This window comes from Tamandua tetradactyla, chromosome 9 (assembly GCF_023851605.1).
Source record: "Tamandua tetradactyla isolate mTamTet1 chromosome 9, mTamTet1.pri, whole genome shotgun sequence".
NCBI lineage: Eukaryota > Metazoa > Chordata > Mammalia > Pilosa > Myrmecophagidae > Tamandua > Tamandua tetradactyla.
This window is the reverse complement of record NC_135335.1, coordinates 81,671,435-81,692,632: the sequence shown is the minus strand read 5'-3', so window position 1 is coordinate 81,692,632 and position 21,198 is coordinate 81,671,435. Positions and strand designations below refer to the sequence as shown.

Sequence of the window (21,198 nt, the reverse complement as noted above, 5' to 3'; positions counted from 1 at the left end):
GTCATCATTTAATGAAGAACTAGGCTCTAAGAGGACGATTTGCCCAGTCTTGCATCATCTTGTAAGTTTTTGTGTTGGAATTCAAACTCAAGTCTGAATTCCAGCATTTCACATGATTTCTCAGTTTTAAGTGGCTGTTTAAATACCACATGTTTCCCAGGGCCATTATATCTTAGGGTTCTTCTAGACCTTCCAGCAATTCTTAACTTTACATGTATTCTATTTTTGTTAAAAGATGTCAAGGCATAAGCAGCAGCTTAAGGTGTAACCATTTAAGACGTGCTTTTGTGTTCTTTCTTCCAGATTGGTTATGAAGTATTTTCTTTTCTTCCAACTCGGGCAATAAGAGCAGATTCTTTTCTCAACCAAAGCAGTTATCTTCCTTGATGTGAGTCTAGGGCATATTTTGAAGAAAATTGTCCTCATGTTACTCAAGCTCAGTTACTGAAGTATTACGTTGGAGTGAGGTTTCACTTGATACGTGTATAAAACAGACATCTTGATTTGATTAGAAAAGTAATAGAAGTTTGTAAATTGAGATAAATATATCCCAGGAAGTAAAAGTCTATGTACTATTTCCCCTTACCTGCTTGTCTAATTGTTGATTAATACATATTTTTCCATATACAGATATATTCGTGTTTATGTGTGTGTATGTCTATACACCTATCCCTTGCTTTATAAATAAACCTATTTGCTTTCTGAATTTGGGTAAGTCTGCATACCAAGGAATTCATCCTTGGTTTGGCTCCTGAGTTGGTATAATGAGAGTTCAGGTTGTAGGGAATTCCTCTAATTTTGAATCATACTGTTGCACAATTTTCTTTTTTCTCTGAATGTATCTTGGGAACATTTTAGGGAAATTTGGAGAGATTCCCTTCTTTACATACCCCAGTTGTCAGTCAGATTTCTTACTGATCTTTGAATGTTTTTTTCCCTTTTTTCTTTTTTAAAAGCATTATTTATTGTGTTAATGATATCTCTAGTTTAATCTTCTTTGCCAAAATTATTTAATTTTCTTCCCTGAGTTCTAATATTCCATGTCTGAGTTTTCCTAAGTTCAGTTTGTGTATTCATATATTTATATTCATTTATATAAACATACTATTTTCTTGATATGTTTTTGCTCATTTTATTGCATGTAGTGATTTATTCTGCCTCTATGCTCTTTTTTTTTCTCTAAATGACTTTATAAGGGGTTTGACCTGAATTTTCATTTGTTGTTCATTTTTACATGAAATTGGTTTTCCAGTTTCATGTAAAGAGAGATGTGGGTTAGGATGGTTTTTTGGACCTCCTCTTCTGTTTTAGTGGAGTGTTTAGATACATGGTTTTTTGTTTTTTTTTTTTTTTACATGGGCAGGCACTGGGAATCGAACCTGGGTTTCTAGCATGGCAGGTGAGAATTCTGCCACTGAGCTACTGTTGCACCACCCTAGAAATATAGTTTGCTTTTGAGATCTCTTGGTCTGCTTCCCTCCCTCATATTTAATTTGGACCTTTTTTGTCTCTATTTCTCTTCTTGTCCTGCTCAATTTGGATTCTATTCCCAGTAGTTTCTGCTCAGTGTAGTGCATTGGCGGATCAGTTTGGAGCATCCATAGACTGCATTGCCCCTTTAGTCTTTATCACAGATTTTACACAATTGTCTTCTATCTGAGGGTGGAAATCCTCAGAGTTGTAGCTGCTGCCATCCAGTTGGCCCTCTGAACTCTCTTGTGAATACCTGTTGGAGTCTTAGGGCCATCAAACACCCTGTCTTCCCTTGCACAGATCCTGATAACTAATTGGTCTTGTTACTGATTTGTCCCCACCCACTTGTATATTTTGTTATCTAGCTTTTTTGTAAATGTTAATCATGGTTTTTCTATATAAGTTGCCATGTGTATGTGTGTGTTTGGGCAGGATGGGGTTAAACATGGGAAGATTAGAAAACTATTCTACTGTTCTTGCCATATTGTCTGACTCCCCTGGACTAGTCCCCGGTAGTTTTTAAAATTTGTATGTAGTTTGATTAAATTATGAATCTGCTGCTTTATAAAAGCTTCTGAATTTAGTGTCATCCTTAGAATATAGTCTTACTCACTTTATGATTAAAATAATAAATTTCACTTTTTCTTCTTAACATTTTCTTCTTTTTTTCCTTGCTTTTAAATCTTTGATGCCTCAAGAATTTCTGTTGTCATGGATTTTGTTGCAAGGGATCCAGTTTCTTTTTTCCTAAAATACTAGTCAATTTTTCCAGTTTTCATGGTTTTGCTTCTTATTTTTACCTCTTTTAATAATTTTGTCTTATCATGTTGGTTTGTTATCTTCTGAACGTTATTTAACAATAATAGTGAGCAGCCTTTGTGTGTGTGTGTGTGTGTGTGTGTGTGTGTGTGTGTTCCTGACTTTAATGAAAACATTTCTGGAGTTCCTCCATTGAAACAGGATGCAGGGGTATTTCAGTGGTAGAATTCTCTTCTACCAGCTGGGAGACCCGGGTACGATTCCTGGCCCATGTACTTCTGCCTCAAAAAAAAACAAAACAAAAATCAACCATTGGTGCTGCAGTGATGGGATAGTCACATGGAAAATGAAATGTGACCCCCACCATACAGCATACAAAAAAACAAACAAACATGATGCAGGCTTGAGACAAGTGTCTGTTGACATCTTTAACAGGATAATTTTGTTGTTGTTCAATTAATATAATGCACTGTGTCTATAGATATATTAATTTCAAACCATTCATGTGTTTCTGGAATTAACTCAGTTGGTCATATGTTTTCTTTCTTGTACTACTGGATTCTACTATTTAATTAGGATTTTAATTTTATTTATAAATTTACTTTTCCATTCTTAGCATTTTCAAATTCATCTTCAATGTTACTTTTCTTAGTTCTGTAGATCCATATTAAACTCATTTAGTTTTATCTCTTCTTTGTTCTTGTGTTTCTTAGAAATCACATTCTCATTAAGTATGAAAGTTGGTATTTATTTATAATTTTCTTTTGACCAAGGTAGTCTTCCAAATTATATTTTTCTGCTTTTTGCTTATTAGGTTTCCCTTTTCCTTTCCCTTCTCCCTTTCTCATCCCTTTCCTAGTTTTGTATTAATAAGTAGGACCCTTCTGCATTTGATTGTTAAATGAGGAAGGTGGAGAGGTTCCATCAGAGAGGTTCCATCTAAGAGGCCATTTGCCCAAAATTGGTCAGTAGTGGATGGATTTCCTTTGTAGTTCTCTGCGTTTCAGCATTGTTCAGTTCACTCCTTAAGATGAGAGAGGGAAAGTTGTGTATAAGTTGATGTTAATCTCTGTTCAGATACTCATCTGCTTTGGGGGTTCAGGAGGGGACTTTGTGGGGTAGTGGTTGCTGAGGTCTTTGCTGGGTGGAGGATGAGCTGGATAGCTCTCTCTCCCCAAATTAGGTAAGCCCTTCATGGAAGGATCCAGTCTGGAGGGAGGCTCCCCTCAGATCACACTATTTCTTGCCTTTGATTCCTCTGACCTGCCTGACTTCGCCATCAGGTGCCTGGGAAATTAAAACAATTCCTTTCCTCAGTCTCACCTTTCCCACCAAACTGAGAAATGGAAATGGCTCCAAATCTGGGTGCTTCCTAATAGTTCTGGGTTCTGTCTTCTGTAATATCCTGTCTCCAGTTAAGGGATTTGGAGGGGTTCTTCAGAACTCCTGTCTCATACAACTTTTGCTTTACTTCATGTGCAGAGAATTGTATTCCATTTTATTCTTCTCCAGTAGTTATTTTTAAGTTTTATGGTTCACAGTATGTAGTTTTCAAAATTCATAGGATGGGTTTGTGATTATTTCCATATTGTATTAATAAGTTTTCCTTTTTTTATTTGTTTATTTCAGCGGGCGTCAGGGAGGGGAGTTATGCCATCAAACGTAGCCTCTCCCATAAAAGCTCTACTGAGATAGGGATGGGACAGGCCAATAAGCTTCCTGTGTTATTTGTGATATATGTGAAAAAGCAGGTAGACTATCTGGTACAGCCGGAGAAATTCTCTGATATAGAGTGGGACCAAAGTTATAAAACAGTTTTCATAGGAGGCAGACATTCCTACGTAAAGAAAACATGAAGAATAGTGGGTAGAATGCTGACTAGCAGAGGGAAGAAAGGTGGGTCTACAGAGACAGACCAACAAACAGCATAGGAGTCCTCGCAAACTGCAGTGGAGATGCCACAGTTCCTCCAGTCTCTGAGGCCTGCTCACTTTCTGGGTTCCATTCATGAGTTTCTGTGGGATTCCATCTTGCCATCTTCTTTGGGCAACCCTAGGTTAGTTTCTGCATCTTAAAACCAAAAGAACCTAAAGAAATGCTTTCTGTGCCTTTTAGTAAACAAGAACCCAGATCATTCCAAGTGAGAGGATGAAGGCAGGTGGGTAGAGATTTTGGAAAAAAAAAAAAGAAAGAAAGAAATCTAGTTATTGTGAAGAATGAGAGAAAAAAACCAACAAGGAAACAATTGCCAGGGTCATTGAGCTTGGAAACCATGAATTTAGACAGGATCATCCCCTGTGTGGTTGTGGGATTTTTCTCTAGGGATAGAGGTGCAGAAACCAAGACAACAACTAGCTGAGTGGATTGTGGATTGGCTAAGACAGGACAGTGGGGTCAAGGAACTGATCCTATGGGCTTGAATAGGGAGTGCTGTATTCTATAATGGGGTCCATTCTGAGTTGAGAAGGGGATGAAAGGTGAGGTTTTGATGGGGAGAGAATTGACCGTTGTCAAAGGATTAGAGGGTGCTTATTGAAATTGAAGACAGGTCATAGAAGACTAAGATCAGACGCTCTGGAGGTTATGGTCAAAGAGGGGCTAAATTGACTTCACTTGCCTTTATATTCTTTACCCAGTTAAGTAACAGTCAGATAATAATAAACACTTCTTATCTTGATAATTTAAAAGGTTATTCTCTATTTATAGATGTAGAAACAATTTTAAAAAGCAAGTACTAAGCAGAGTATTTATTTTTTAAAATTACTTAAAAAAAGACTGTTTACAGAGATGTGGATTTACATAACCTGGCGACATTTTAAAAATGTACAGGCTATTTCATATTATTGCACTTACTCTTTAATAATATATAAGGCATTTTACTTTACATAAATAAAGAATAATGTATAATACCATACAACAAGTGTGGTGCCAGTTAAGTCAACCATAAAGTTAAATGAGATGTGAATGGGAGGATGGAAATGAAAACCAACCTACTTCAACCTTCACGGAATATTCTTGCAACTACGATTAACATGTTATAACACATATTTACCCTCATAGCTTATTGTGAATGGCTGACCAAAAACCCCAAAAACAATGCAAGGTTTAGCAGGACAATACCACTAGTATTCACTTCAGGAAGTGTGGGAATTTATTAGACTAATTAGAGAAATACTAGCCATGCCTTGAACATTGAAGACAAATAAATAGGGTGAATTTGAAGACAGTTTTTGGGTCAGACACTTTAGCTTTTTGCTTCTTCCCTTAAATTCCGTTAGCCAGGGAACACTTCTGAGAAGATCTAGTAGAAATGGCTGATGACTTTAACATAGTTTATTAAGGAAAAGGTCTGCTCTCTACTATTCATTTATGCGGACTCCCAGAGGAGACCTTTTCTGTTGCTCCACATTGCTCTAGAAATCCCTGGCTTTTCACATATCAGTGTGCATTTTTTAATTTGAGGCACAGCTATAAGAGTGGAGGCAAGAAATAGTTTTCAGTGTTGACTTCAAATAGTCTTTTATCATTTAGGCAAGAAAGCAGAAACCAAAAAACTGACCCCAGCGACTTAAAAAACAAACAAAATCTAGCATGCGCCTTGCACTGACTTCCTATAGTATCCTACCTGTAATCTTAGTGAAAAGTAGAAACTAAATTAATCAGGTCTTTCTTGCTAGCTCCTGTACTACCCTGTTATAAAATGAGAAATCTGGGCTCAGGTAAGCCAGATACTTCATGTTCATCTGATGGGCCTCTCCAGGTCATGTTCATCTGAGGGGCCTCTCTGGGTTTAGTGAGATCGGTCACTTGCAAAGTGGTATACAAAGGGTGACAGCTAAAGCACCTCCATGTCCAGGGGTAATGACTTCTGAGTGCTTTTTTTTGAATCAAATCTCAATAAAACCTTAGCAGCATTGTGTGCAGGTATGATGAATGCAGCATATCCCTGACATTTATCAGTTAGCCTGTGTCACCCAAGGATTTGGGTTGTAACCACATAATTCTACTTTACCTTGAAGGAATGACTATTTACTTTGGTAAATGAAGCTGATGAGGATTTGAAGTTTAAGAAAAGAAGGTACAGCACAAGGCCAGTTTTGTGAACAAAATTGATGTTCAGCACATTTGATGAACAGCACTTCAAATGGAAATGGCTGCTACAAAGCCTGTGCTTTGGAGAAGGAGGAGTACCAGGACAAGTATCACAGCAGTCTTGAGCAGGGAAAAGTTTTTGGCAAAAGGAAGAACTTGCAAAAGCAGTAAAACAAAAACTTTAGTCATTGCAGAGCTGTGTCATTATACCCAGAGCAAGAAATGAGACCTAGTACTTAGAAACATTACATTTCTTAAGCATTTTGGGAAAGGAGGAAAAAACCAACCAAACAAAATAAGTTTGGATTATTATTTTATATTAAGGATTATTTTAAGCCCTGCTATTTGGGTTGCAAAGATAATGCTTATGTTTATAAATTCAAGGGTACTAAAAAGATATCTGAATTCTAAAAATTTAGTTTAAATTAGTGGTTGAAATGTATAAAATACAGAAATGGAAATCCATTGATTGTGATTTTTGCTAACTTGTGTAGGCTAGCCTTGAATTCACTCACTAAAGACAAGCTAGCAAACTAGATACAAGGTGCTGTTAGATCTGGGACTTTCTACTTGTTCTGAGCTAGGAAATTCATGACTGCTATTCTGTGAAACAGCTTTCTGATGTACATTTTTAGAGACAGAAAATGGCCCACACTTCATGGTGATCAGTAACTCCACTGATTTGAGCTCTGCATTGTACATTCAGCATTATACTCACTGGAAAAATTACTTTCTGCTTTTGCTTTTTTCATTTTTGGAAAATTCCTGAGCTCAACCCCACACTTAGGTCATAATTCATTTTCTCTTTTTTTTTTTTGTCTCATTTTCTTTACAGGGTAATGTATACGAACTTGCAACTCCTTCTTCCATTGAATGTGCCTAAAAGCATTCTGTTATGCACTTACAAAATTATATAATACTGTTGTCCTTTTAGTTGTGACATCTGTAGTGCCCCTTGGACCTTGCTAAGCTCCCTAATCACCAGGATTGGGCATGTAGGGAGAGGCAGCAAGAGGGTCGCAAAGGTCCTGCTCATTGTTTCAAATGAAAAAGGGAAAGTCACAGCTTGCCCTCCCGTGAGCAAACAGAAAGGCTGGGGACAATCACCACAACAAGATGGACCTTCCCAGCCTCAGTGATCCAGGAGGATGGCTTCCAGAGTTCAGCTTGATTGCTGCTGCGCACACAATGTGTCAGGCTTCATGTAAAAGTAAAAACTTGGAGATTTTTATAATTCTGCCTACACCAATGTTTCTCAGTTGCTTCAGGATTCAATACTGAAAGAAGTAACTCTGATTTGCTAAAGTAAGAAGGGAAGTTGAGAAAACCAGTCTTGTTTAAAAATGTAACAAGCATTAATGCTTGTTTCATGAAGAATTTCTGTGTTTTCTAATTACTAATTGTACAGGTCCCTCTGGGACCGACTTCATGATATTCCAGGCATCAAAGTGCATGAGCCCAACCAGGGGTTTTCCATTAATGGCAAGGATTTCATCCCCAGCTTCTATTGTTCCAGCTTGTTCTGCTGCACCACCTGTGAGAATATAGAGTAAGTGCTTGTCACTTGTTTCGCATTCAAAATAAATTTCAAGTAATTTGAAAATGTTAAATGAGAAATCTCTGAACTGTATGCTTACATTTTCAGGAGAGAAAAATACTCCTTAAGCAAGACACAAAAAGAACATACTCATAAACTGGACTGAATTAAAAATAATGTGGTAAGTAAGCCCTTCTTCCACCTTCTGTGCTCCTTCCCAAACAATCATAAGATAAAATAAGCAACTGACTAGGGGGGCAAGTATTTTCAATGTATTTAATCAACAAAAGGTTACTATCCAGGCTAAAGAACTAAAAACCAATAATAATAATATAAAATAACTAAAGAGAAAATTGGGTAAAGGAAACTAGCTAAACTCCAAATGGCCAAAAGATACGGGAAAGCAGGCTCAAACTTATAATTAACAAGATACTCGCTGATATATCCAAGTTCTGAGAATCGGATATTATATACTTATCAATGGCAGTGAAGGTTACTTAATTGATTACTTACATACAAAATTAATATGTTTCTACATTATGGTAAATTTGTGTAGTAGCATATTTATGATCTTTGATAAAAACAAATAAACCTTCCTCCACTTACTTGAACACCTAAAACAAATCACACTGAAGAAGAAATGCATGCTGGCTTTGAAGGGCTCTTCATGGAAAAAAATGACATTAAAAGAGAAAAATTCCAAAGTATGAAAATAAGAATTTTCTCGTTACTCTTAATTAGACCTCTGAAATACTGAATGGGCAGATTTACTTCATCTTAAGTTTCTAAAGTCACATTTAAGATAAATATTTGATATTCATATAGGTAATTATAGTTGATTATAAAAACTGATAATAAAAATACAGTTTGGAGAAATGGTAAATCAGAATCCATCTCACCCAGAGACAAAAATATTTTATGTTAGTGATAAAGGCAGTACTGTTAGAGGAGAGATGAACTTTCACCAATATCAGCTCTATAGTGGTAGTAAAGCGAATGATTTAGTCCTAGTCATTGCTAACCCATGATACATATTTTTGAAAGTACCATAGCACTGTTGTTTGACATAACCAATTGTACTTGTGTCAACATGTGCCCATTGTCTTGCCTGGGGTACATGGTCGTTTTTTAGGAATATTAACTACAGGCCCTAAGCAGGTACAGGAACCAAAGGATTTTATGAATGCTGATGTGGTCTAAGGACATGGAGAGCCTTGTTCACCAAAAGAGAAGTCAGTGTGTTAATGGGAAGGAAGCAGGCGGGCAATCAGATTTGGTCTCAAGTCAAGTTACAAATTTCTCTAGACCTCAGTTTTCTCATCTGCAAATAGTAATATTAACATCTGTCTTATCTCATTAGGTTGTTAATGAGCTCAAAGGAAATGAAGCAGATGAAAGTCCTTAATGAACATTCAGTGTTGGTCAGACCAAAGGTGGTACCAGCTTCTGGATTTAATTCACTTGAGAGAGAAATGAACTCTTGTTTAAATCACTTTCACTTTAGGTTTTCTTACTACATGTAACCAAACTGAATCCTAACTGATTTAATCAGATGTCCCTTTATTGAGATTCTCTTATATGCCCTTTAGAAAGCTTTTATGCTTTTTCCCCAAAAGGGGATGCATAGCTTTTGTTTGACATATTCTTAGGTACCTTACAATTGCTATTATGCATTATCATCACATAGGGCAGAATCTACATTTGACTTTTTTTTTTCTTCAATACAACACTACATTTTTGAGCTGTTCCCTGTTAACATAGCTAGATCTAATTTTCTTCTTTAATTGCTATTTAGCTTTCGTTTTTATGAATATATTTTATTTTTCTGCTTCAGAAAGAAATTTATATTGTTTTATAGCTTCCTAAATTTTAGCAAGCACTGCCATATTTCTCCACCAAAAAGAAGAAACAATGTATACTTCCACTACATCCTTGCCAAAATGTTATATTATTAGCTGTTCTATTTTTTTTTCAAGTCTGGTGGATAAGAAAATATGATTTCTAATAGTTATCATAATTTGCCCCTATAACTAATATATGTTTGAGTATCTTTTCCTGTGTTTCTTGGTGATTTAGGTTCCAACTCAGGTCAATTGTCTATTCATTTTCTCTTTCCCTTTTTAATTTTTCTTACTAATTGTAGTTCTTCATATATTATGGACATTATCCTTTTATTGATTAAATACATTGCAAATACCTTTTAGCCACTTATTTTTATTATGAATTTTTTTGCCATACAGAAGTTAAACATGTTAATGTTTTTTTCTTTCATGAAATGTGTTTTTGTGTCTTGTTTAAGAAATCTTCCTTCTGTATTTCTTAAAATAGTTATTGTTAAAAAACAGAAAATACTATTGATTTCTGTATCTTGATTATGAATCCAGCAACCTCTGTGAACCATTTATATTGGTTTGACATTTGTTTCTTTTAGATTCTTTTCAATCAGGAAGAACATAAAATTTGCCAATAATGACAAATTTTATCCCTATATTTCCCAACTTTTCTTCTTACTGACTTATTGTATTGCTGAACTTTATAATAAAATGGTGAAAAGACAGACTTTTTAAAAGCAGCTCATAAAAATGCCTGTATTTGTGATCGTGTTCTAACCTTGCCTGGATGGTTGCTGTTGCCCAGAGGAGGTTACAAAAACTAGTTACTACTTTTTTATAGATAAAAGTCCCTAACTTTCAAGAAAGCTTTAGGGAGATATGATATTTAATTCATTTATTATTTGAAGAAACTTTTCTCTACCTACACAAGAAATCAGCATTGCTATATCGCATTCTGCTGCTTGAGCTATAAGACATGTGAAAATAAGATGACTTGTACTCATTCAATTTGAAAGTGTGAAATCTAGTACAAAGAAACTAGATTCATTAGTTTCCAAAAAGAGTGACTGGAGGGACCTACTAGATGATATTGAGAAATACTAGAATGCCTTTTCACAAGAATAAAGCAGCACACCTGCATACAAGAGCATCTCAAGTGCCAGTCTCCAGAACAGGCGCTTCTTTCTCCTTTTCTACTTTTTCAGTAGTTCTTATGAATTTCTGGCCAGATGACATAGACAGAAGCCTAGAAGTTACCTAGGACTCTCTCTATGCTGGAGATGGGTCTGGAGGATGCTCACATCTCTTGGGGTTCCTTCTTCACTTTAGAGGTGCAGTTACTGTGGAATTCCCAAGCCCAGCTTCCCCAGCCCATCTCAGCCTGGGCTGAGTTTTAGGTGGCTTCAGATTCTGGCCTTTTGGCTTGCAGGGGCCAGATACCTTTTCAGGCTGTGCACTTGTTGGCCTGCTGAGGCTGCTGGATACCCTGTGATTGACTGGTGGCAGCAACCCCAGCTCCCCTCACTGTGTTTGTCTTACAGTATCTCCATTTTGCTGTCATTTCCTGAGCAATAGTTTAGCTCGATGTTTTAGGCTGACACATACTTCCCGTCAGTCCTTTGCTTTCTGCCCTTCACGGTGGATATGGATTGCTGCTGCCAATCTGACTGTAGTGCTTTTATGAGTAATCCGAGAATTTTCTGTTAGCTTTTCAGATTTATTCTTTATATTCTGAAATTTTACTGTGAAATATTAACATTTGAATTTTTATAAAATCCATCTTGTTTTGCCCTTGATGAATTTTTTCAATCTAAGTATTCTTGTGTTTTTTTTTTTTTTTGTTCTGGAACATTTTTAGTCAAGATTTCCTTCTGAAATGCCTCAAAATATCTTCTATATCTTATCACTTTTTTGTATTTCTCATCTCTTTATCCTTCTGTGTTGCAAATTATATGGTTTCTTCTGTTCCATCTCAAGTTTTATAAATTCTCTGTCTATACGGGTATAGCCTATTTTAAAATTGTAATTTTATTAATTTTATTTATTTAGTATGTATTTGGCTCCATTCTTTTTTTAAACTTTTTTTATTGTATAATATAACATATATACATTCATTTTTCACTGCTAACATGTGTCTATATTTTAACATACCTGCCTTTCCATTTTAAATAACCTCTTGGTCTTGTTTCAATGATAATATTCCTGCCTGTATTTTTAAAATAGGTTCTCCTGTTTATTGGTCTGCTGGCCGTCTCATAGCAATCAATTTCCTTACATACTTTGTAATCTTTGCTTGAGAGTTTATTATGAAAGCTTTCTCCTGAGAGTGTTCTTACTGTCAGTTGTTTCATGCTTGATTTAGCTAGGCTGTCCGTATTCTATGGTTTTGTCAGGTTGCGTTTGTGGTTCTCTCTTTACCCAGGAAGCAGGATTCTGGACCACACTCAGCAGAGGCCTGGCTTCTGATTTAGGCCTGGCCTCTGCTAGGCCCACGAGCCTTCTGTTCTGGCCGCCACCCCGAGCTGTTAGGCCTGTGCAGTTCACTGGCTGAGAGCATATCCCAGCCTTCCACATCACGTGTGCCTGGTTCCAGTCTCCTGCAAACACAGCGGGTGCTTTTCAGCCCCTGCTCCTGGGTGGGCACTGAAGCCCTGGCCTCCACTGCTCAGTTCTCATCCTGTTTTCCTCTGGACCACAGGGTTGCAGAACCCGGTTTACCACGAGGCACTGCATTTCCATTTTTGTTCCATGTTTTTTTTTTTTAATTTATTTTGTTTAGCACAGCTACATATTAAAAAAAATTTTTTTCCTATCAATACTGTTTTCCTGGAGTGGGGAGGTTTATGAATTATAATGTAATTGTAGAAAAATATCACAAGGTCATTGACTAGTTCTTAAAAAAAAATTAAAATCTTTACCCAAGAAGAATTGACTTAATTACTTGCTGACCTTCTTATTCTATTATACTCTCAAACTTTGAAGGAGTTCTTATCCATTCATAAGTATAATTATATATGCTGATATTGTTAGTACAGTTTTATTGCTAATGTAATTATTGACTCAGGAAATGAATCAGAGATTTTTGGGAATGGGCCAAGATTATAAAATGAATCATCAAGTTCACGAAGAGATCTTAAATCTACCAATAGTTAAATGTCTACTACTGCCATCTTACTTTATTGCAGTCTTAGTATTTGCAACCTTAAGTCAATAAGATATTGCTTGATAATAAATACCTCTGATTGGCAGTTCTGATAGGATTGCTCAGCATGGTATGTTCACATCAATAATAATTAAAAACACAGAGTTAGGGGAGTACAATATAGAGGTTAGGGGCCTGGGTTCAAGCCCAGTTCTGTCAGCTGTGTGACTTTAGTCACTTAACAACTCCCCTGTCGCTTTCGCCTTTTGGAAAATAAGGATAGTAATAGTACCTATCTACCTGGTAGACTTGTCATGTGGACAGCACAAGTTAATGCACGTGAAACACTCAGAAATGAACTGACATGGGATTAAACCCTATGTCACAAAGTATTAAACACACCTTAAGGTTTAGATTTTTCTAAACAAATTTGATTCCCAAACAAAAGATACTGGTATTTCACTGAGACCTATACAGAAAGAAAATGGATAATAAAAAGCTGAGTGAGTTTTCTGGAACATTACCTTTGTACACTCTTTTGATAAGCAGAGGCCCATCTCCAGACACAGAAGATTTTCCTCCATCCAGACTTAACCCCAATCCAGCAGAGGTCTTCAGCACTTCCACACACAGAGCATCACGTGCAGCTGTGCTTCTTCCTGCAGCAATGGCATTTGTAAAGTGACAGGCTTACACAGCGCCTCTCCTGTCCAAGCCCCTCCCTACTGCCCCCCAGTGGGCTCTCTCGTGCACCAGAGACTGCCTGGCACCATCAAGTCCCACCGAGTGTGAAGTACTTATAACAATATTTGAGGTCAGCATTCAAGTTGGTCCCAAATTTAGAGCTGCCCTCCTGGCTATGTTCCTGCTGTACTCGCACCCTCTTCTTTGCTGGACATTTTCTGTGAGAGTGGAGAATGATTTTATGAACAAACAGATGTCACCAAAGGATCAACTGCTCTTTTCAAGTCCCACACAACAGACGGTGCACATCCCAGTAAGGTCTGAAGCCACACTCAGGGCTTACAGAAATTCCATTTCCTGTAAATCCTGGCTACCGACTACAGCAGTGGCACAGAATAGTACTGAAAACCTGTAACACCCAAACGCCATGCCTTGCATGAAACTGCAATAATTGATTCTGAAGCTCCCTGGGAACATCCCCACAAAATCTACCCTCCCCTTTCCCGCTACTCATACCCCTGTGAGAGTTAACCCTGTGTCTGGTTATGTCTGTCTTTATTATACATTAGCTGCCTTCATTGCCATCTCCTTGCTTCACTGTGGGGGGAAACATTTCCATGGTGATGCTTGCTTCATAGCAATGAACTTGCACCCACTTTATGTGCTAGGCTGAGCTAGCATCAATCTCAGGGGTCTGAAAGGGATTGTAAACTTGCCTTTTATTTCATTTGCTTATGTGCTGTATCAGTGAAGGATGTTAGAGTTTAGTAGACAGGGGCATTTAGTTGGTTGGGAGGCAGGGGTGGGACCACAAACAAACTGCCCACTGTATGCATTCATTACGGCTTAGGCCAATCTAGCATCATTGCCATGGAACACAAAGGCCAGTCTGTTTTCATGGTTTAAAGAAGGCCGTTCCATATGGTCTGAATGAAAGTTAATAACACTGATAGCAGCTTGATTTTCCAGTTGATGGTTTTACTTGCTGTTAAACAGGAAAATGGGCTTATTACAGCTCTTGACTCTGCATATTGGAATCATCTGGAAGCATAAAAAAGATTGATGCCTGGGCCTCTCCTCTGCCCCCTCCAAAGAGATTATGATTTCCTTGATCTGGACATTAGAATTTTTTTTTTTACTAAGTTACATTCACACATTGTACACACCATCACACATCATACACACCATCTGAAGTATAGGATTGCTGGCTCACAGTATCGTCATAGTTGTGCATAGATCCCCATGACCGATTTTAGAACATTTTCATTATTCTAGAAAAGGCATTAGGATTTTTAAAAGCTTCCCAGGTATGTATGTGTGTGAAGATTTATCGGTAAAAGTATTAAAAAAAAAGAAGCTTCCCAGGAGCCTCTAATGTGCATCCTACTACATCAAGTTCCAAGTTGGATTCTCTCAATGTATGTTAAGGAATAACTGCATAAAATCAACTAAGATGCTGAAGTGGGAGATTTAGGGACTGTGAATATAAAGAAATAAATGTAAGCCCTCAAGGTACTTACAGCTGGATAACTTCAGGGTCTGGTTCAAACCAGATACCCTGAAGGTGCCACAGGAATATTTAATGATTATAAATGATCATATCCGAATTCAAGTTTTAAAAACTCTGTGTCTAGTGGTTCCTTCTGCCAGGTAGATTAACTTTCCAGGATCCCACTGAATATACATCGTCCAATTCAGACAATGCTGGGGCAAAGGTGAGCATGTTAAGGTCTGATAACTAATGGGTTTTCCCAAATTGGAAAGTGCTTCAGCTCTCCAGTGAAAGCAAGAGAGCAGAACAGAAGCAGGATGACAGTGCTGAGGCATCCTGGCAAGAAGCGTGTCTCATTTGTTCTGTGCAATCAGTGCCATTTTCAGCAAAGCGGTCACAATGAAGGCAAATTTAGTAGAGGGGAATTTAGCTACTCTTGACTTTAGCAGGGAGGAATCTTCAGAAGAAACAAAGGACCCTTTCCAGAAGGCAACCTGAGCTTCTGTATACTCTCGCTCCTTTGTTCTCTGGACTCAAGAGAGACTAAACTATTTAACTTTGAGGTAGAAAGGATACTATGGAAATCTGACGTACTTAACTAAGGGCAACAATCAGCTTGCTTCAGAAATAGAAACACTATTTTTTCTATTACTAAATACTCAGTTTTGGGCCTCTGAGTATGAAGGGTCCATAGAAAATCTGGTTCTGAATCTCTTTGGTGAAGTTCTGAAGCCCTTGGTGAAGTTGGTTAAGGCTATGGCTTCTGTGTTTAAACACAAAAACACTTTACCCCCTCATTTCCTTATGTTCTTCTAAAACAGGAAAGAATACGAAACTTGAGGTTGCCTGAGGATAAATCTCAGTTCTGAAATTTCTTCAGTATTGACTCCCCCATCACAAGATTTCTTGCTTTTCTCAGCAGCCACTTAACTTTTCACAGAAGCATGTAAATCATAAAAAGGGGCTTCCTTTTTAAGATATTTTGAGAAGCTGTTAAGCAGTCATTTAAAAACCTCAATAGTTTGGCTTTAACTACTGAGAGAAAATTATCACGTGTAATTGCTTTTGTAAGAAGCATTCATAAACACTGTAATTCACCATATTTAATTTTTCTGACCTAGAAGCTAGTAGTTATTTTTCAATGTTCAACCAGAATCTACTCTTAACCTGCCAGCTACTCTCCCCCACTTTTTTTTGCACTAATATCTTACCAAACCCAGGTTCCAGGGTGGTGTCCTCTCTGGACCCCATCCCATTGGCTGTGGGAGGCTCCTGCTTCGTGGAGAGCCTGGACTGGTCACTTCCTTTCTTGATGACCACGAGACCATCTTTATGCCACTGGGCCTGGTGTAGAACCTTCAGGACATCCCCATGGGCTACGCCCGCCAACGAGGCACCATTGACTGACAGGAGGAAATCACCTCGGTTCATGGTCCCTTCCTGAGAAGCTGCCCCCTGAGAAAACACCCTGTGGACCTGGGACAAGGAGTGGAAAAGGGAACGAAAGCCAAATCCATTTGTAACTTCCCATAAAAGCAAAAGAATAACTGCAAATCTTTATTAAAGGCTTTCTAATGTCAAGTTTTCCAAATCATCCAAATACTTAGTTTATCATAAACATATTAAACCACTTGTAATTCAAATGTCACTGCCTGCATATGGCCACATTTTTATTCAACAGCTTCTTATTAGCGTCTAGCAGTGCCTAGCACTCCAAGGGCCAGAGGAATATAAAGATGATTAAGACCTCATCTCTGGAGTCCAAAGAAAGTGGCCTCCTTAATGATTTTAAAAGCTTTTCAGGGATGTAAAATGTTAAGTTACTGTTCTTAAGAAAGAATTAATTTTATAAGCAAATGTAAGTTTTATCAGTTGATTCTAATGTTTTTCTAGTGCTTAAACAAATAAAATATTTAAGCAAATTATAGGATTTAGACAACTGTATTGGTTTCTAATAGGTCACCCAGGCTATCAGGTCATGCCAACTGTTTTAAAAATGCCTGTCTTTATCAATGAGAAGACTATGTACTTCTTTCCCACTTTTCCCTTTTTATTTTTGATAGCAGGGCATCATGAGTCTTTAAAAGACGTGATTCTCACGGACTTGAATTTTGTCCTGCTCACATCTGAGCCTGCTTAAAAAATGACTTTTCTGACAGTATGTTGACATTGTCACTTACCATGATTGATTTTGCCTCCACATCTGTCCCTCCTGCCACACTGAATCCCAGACCTGAGCCTTCTTTTTTATTCAAGACTATGAAGCAAACATCTTCTTTATTCTAGTGAAAAGAAATAGAAAAATATATATTCCTTGTACTGGGAGAAAGGTAATTATGATGTCAATCCTACTGTGGTACTGGGGTGCTTTTCACCACTAATCTGCAGTGATTCCTCATAAGCTTTGACAGAAACATTGGAGGAGCCCCATTTCAACCATCCTGTGTCCCTTCTGGGTGGTGCTTAAATGGTAAGTTTGTAGGGTCCATCCTATAGCTATAGCTATAGCACCTGAGGCATGGAGAAGGCACACTTGTGCCAGAACAGGGACAGGGGACAATTCAGAATTCTCAAGTCTTCAAGCTATTCTAGGCAACAGATCATGTCTTTCTAAATCTGGTCATAGCACATAATTTATACCATACAGGGAATTATCTTATTCTTGAATTCTACAATTTAACAAAGTCAGTTTTATCACCAGCAAAGAGAGAAATGTCAAGAGGCAGGATGAGAGCACAGTGAATGCTATGTATTCCATACCCTAACCTGAGGTGGTCAGTTCATAGAACTTCAGAAGCAATTAAACTGGTTGTCAACTCACCGAAACTAAAAGATCCTTAATAGTGTCCTATGGTTAAGTAACAAAGGAATGCGTATGTTTTAAGCATTAATCAAAAGATACCTCAGAATAAAAGACTTTGAAATAACAAACTGTGCAAATTCTGAATTTTTACTCCTTTTACCCACACACTAGATATGACTAAGCAACATTTTAAAGATCAGCGTTGCTAGGCTTCACATGAAGTGATTTATAATCCACCTCTTTAGTGTTTCTCAAATACAGCAACAGAAGAAGAATGTAGTAACAACTCTAAAGGCTGATTTGATGAGAGAAGTGAAAATGTTGAAAGAGGACCACCCCTGTAATGTAAGCCAAATACTCTATTAGTATGCTGGGGAGAGAACCCACCTATTTAAAATTAAAGTGTTTAGTCCTAATAGTAAGTCAGGAGGATTAATACTAAGCAGTTTTACTCTCTAAGGCCTCCATATACTGATAGACGTGGTTTTGCTCTATTACGATGTCCTGCAGATCTCTTGGGGTCGTGATTTTGACTTCATGGACAACTGCAGTCATATATATGTTTGGATACTGTTCAGTAGAGCGAAAAATGACTAGGCTTTCAAAACTAAAATAGGAACATCCAGTCTGGTAAATGATTTTTGTGCAGCTTCTTAGAGATATCACTTGATACAAAAAATATGAGTACTTCTCAGATATTTAAATGCTCTATTGGGACAAAGAAACAATATTTGAAAATGAAACTCTACTGGATTCCAGGATTACATTATCACCAAATTTTTAACTTATTCCAATGAATTTTTTTGTTGTTGTATTTGAGGATATAAGTACCCTAAAAGCTGGCCACATTTTGCTGCTCTGAGAAACTTAGCATAGCACTGGGGAAGCTGGCTCAACCATCAAGAGTTCTCCAAACAGTCACAGATCAGGTCTGGGCATGTTCAAGTCAGAAGATCAGGGTTGTTTTCTGCCTTTTCCTCATTTCACACAGCATCCCCAGAAAGCCTCAGGAAATGTTTTTTGTACAGTTCCATTTTTATGACTTATACATCATATACCTTGGAGATGGCAAGGCAGGAAAATTCTGGTCTTTAGATGGCAAACTAAGGACATTTCTGCTCACTGCTACTCTGAAATCAACTGAAGACCATACAAAAATAAGAAGGAGAAGGAAAGCTGCATTCTGGTGAAAATAAGAATGATGCTTCACACCAAACCATGATGCCTGCCTGTGGCAGTGATTATCAAACCATGGTGAGGATGAGGGAGGCTCCAAAAATTGTTCCCAGGGCAGCTCTCCAGCATGCTTTCCACAGTCTCCACTTGGCTTATGGTTCCTGATGTGTATCTTTCTGAAGATGGCTGGGATTTTTTTTGTTTTCTCTTTTTCAGTTATATCCAATACCGCTAGATGTTTGGAGCAAGGAGGGCCTAACAAAGCCTGATCCCACCCTGTTGCCTTGGCTGGAAATCCCAGAGTAACTTTTTCACGAGAAGTGCTTATGTAGAATGAAGACAGTTCGGAAGCGGAAGGGAGATGATGGAATATTCCCTTTTACCGAATGTGAAAAATGCTTGATGTTTCAGAGTCTCCTCTTTACTGCACAGACCCAAAGCACTGGGCTGAGAAAACAGAAGGGAATGAACTCTAAAGGGATAGGTCTACTCCATTCCACACTACCTCCTCTGCATCCTGGCTAACTCTTCAGTAGATGCCAAGGCTGCTCTTTTGCTGTGAAATGGAGCAAATGTATTACACTCAGGTAACAGTGGAATTTCTGGAACAGTGCTCTCGGAGTACATTAATGATCCATATAGTGGACTGAAGAAGAATAAAATAATGAAGACTTCTGATAGAGGTAGACATATGGATAAATATAATGCTACTAAAAACTAGCCAGATAATTAATTGGTCTTGACAACTAAGTGACATACAGTAAGTTATCACTAAAGAAAAACTGTTCAAATTTGCTTTTTTCTTTCAAAAGAAAATACCCATTTATTAACATTCAATTCTATATGGATAGTCTTCCGAAATTAATGCTGTTGTTCAGAGACAGTTTCTAGATGTGAACAGAGGGTTTTTGTTACTGTGCTTTGTCACATTCAGCCTATTTAGGCCTATTTGCAGTTTCTAATTGGCTTCTTTGTCTTGTACTGCAGGCTTCAGATGCCAGGGTAGGGATACACAGATCCTAACTCTTAGTTCACCAGCAGATGGAGCCCTGGACTTTGCAGTTTACATTCTCACTTGGGTGGATGCGAACAACTCCAAGGTGCTAAGTTCTGCTTTGGCAGACAAACTCCAAATGTGGGAAGAGGAAAGGGAGGGTAACTAAATGCTACTGGGAAACTAAAACAGCAGCTGAACCTATCTGGCACCTAAAAATTCAAGGCATAGCTTCTGAAGCAAGCGACAAGCTAGGGAGACAAATCAAGTTAGATGTAAAACTTTGGCAACAGCTGGGTACCAACCTGCAGCAGTTTCAGCTTCAAAATGGGAAAACCTTAGAGAGCAAAGCATGGATTACCTGGGAACCCAAGAACCCAAACCAGTCGTTATCCATCAGATTTTCTTGGTATATGCAATTCTTGCAAGGTCATTCTCCTAGAGTAGGGTGTGTCAATCTAAGATGAGGGCACAGAAAGACGAAACTGGGGTATGCTGATCTTTTTATAAGTTTGTACCACAGCAGTCTTTTCTGGGGATTGTGGAGAAGGAAAGAAAGAAAATTTATGTGTGGGTTCTCTCAATCCATTTAATTCACCAAGATTACATATGAGCCTATAGAGCATGCCAGCCCCAGTTATAGGCATCTCACCTTAGAAGAAGCTGGAAGGATAAGAGTAGGTGACTGAAGAGAATCACACTCAGCATGTTTTGAGAATAACTTAAAATCATTTTGTGTGTGCGTGCACACACACACATTCCATTATGTAATAGAACAGATGCTTTAAAAATATATACTGAGGCATGAATTAATTTTCTGCTTTTTGTATTTTGGGTTCTATTAATATACTTCTTAATGCCTATAAAATAGCAAATGCTTTCTATTTGCTCACATAAATTTGCTACCAGAAGAGTTAAGAGTTAAGAGATGGGTGACTCTTCCCCCAAGAGAGCCTCTTTTGTTGCTCAGATGTGGCCTCTCTCTCCAGCCAATATGATGAGCAGTCTCACCACCCTCCCCCTCTCTGCGTGGGACATGACTCCCAGGGGTGTGGACCTTCCTGGCAATGTGGGACAGAGGTCCTGGAATGAGCTGAGACTCAGCATCAAGGGACTGAGAAAAACCCTAGAATGAGATGAGAATTAACATCAGGAGGCTGAGAGAACCTTCTCGACCAAAAGGGGGAAAAGTAAAATGAGACAAAGTGTCAATG

The 21,198-nt window shown here is 37.9% G+C and overlaps 1 protein-coding gene across 10 annotated transcripts in view; it reads right to left on the bottom strand.

Annotated features, from left to right (window-relative positions):
- Positions 1-4,964: 4,964 nt before the first annotated feature.
- Positions 4,965-21,198, bottom strand: part of PDZD2 (PDZ domain containing 2) — a 462,289-nt gene continuing 446,055 nt past the window's right edge. For all 10 annotated transcript variants that reach the window (XM_077116902.1, XM_077116903.1, XM_077116908.1 and 7 more), the window contains 4 exons: positions 17,192-17,293; positions 16,223-16,487; positions 13,360-13,494; positions 4,965-7,858 (listed from right to left, as the gene is read on the bottom strand). In XM_077116902.1, the coding sequence (XP_076973017.1) occupies positions 7,692-7,858; positions 13,360-13,494; positions 16,223-16,487; positions 17,192-17,293 (669 nt within the window). In that variant the 3' untranslated portion in view covers positions 4,965-7,691. The remainder of the gene's footprint in view (positions 7,859-13,359; positions 13,495-16,222; positions 16,488-17,191; positions 17,294-21,198) is intronic.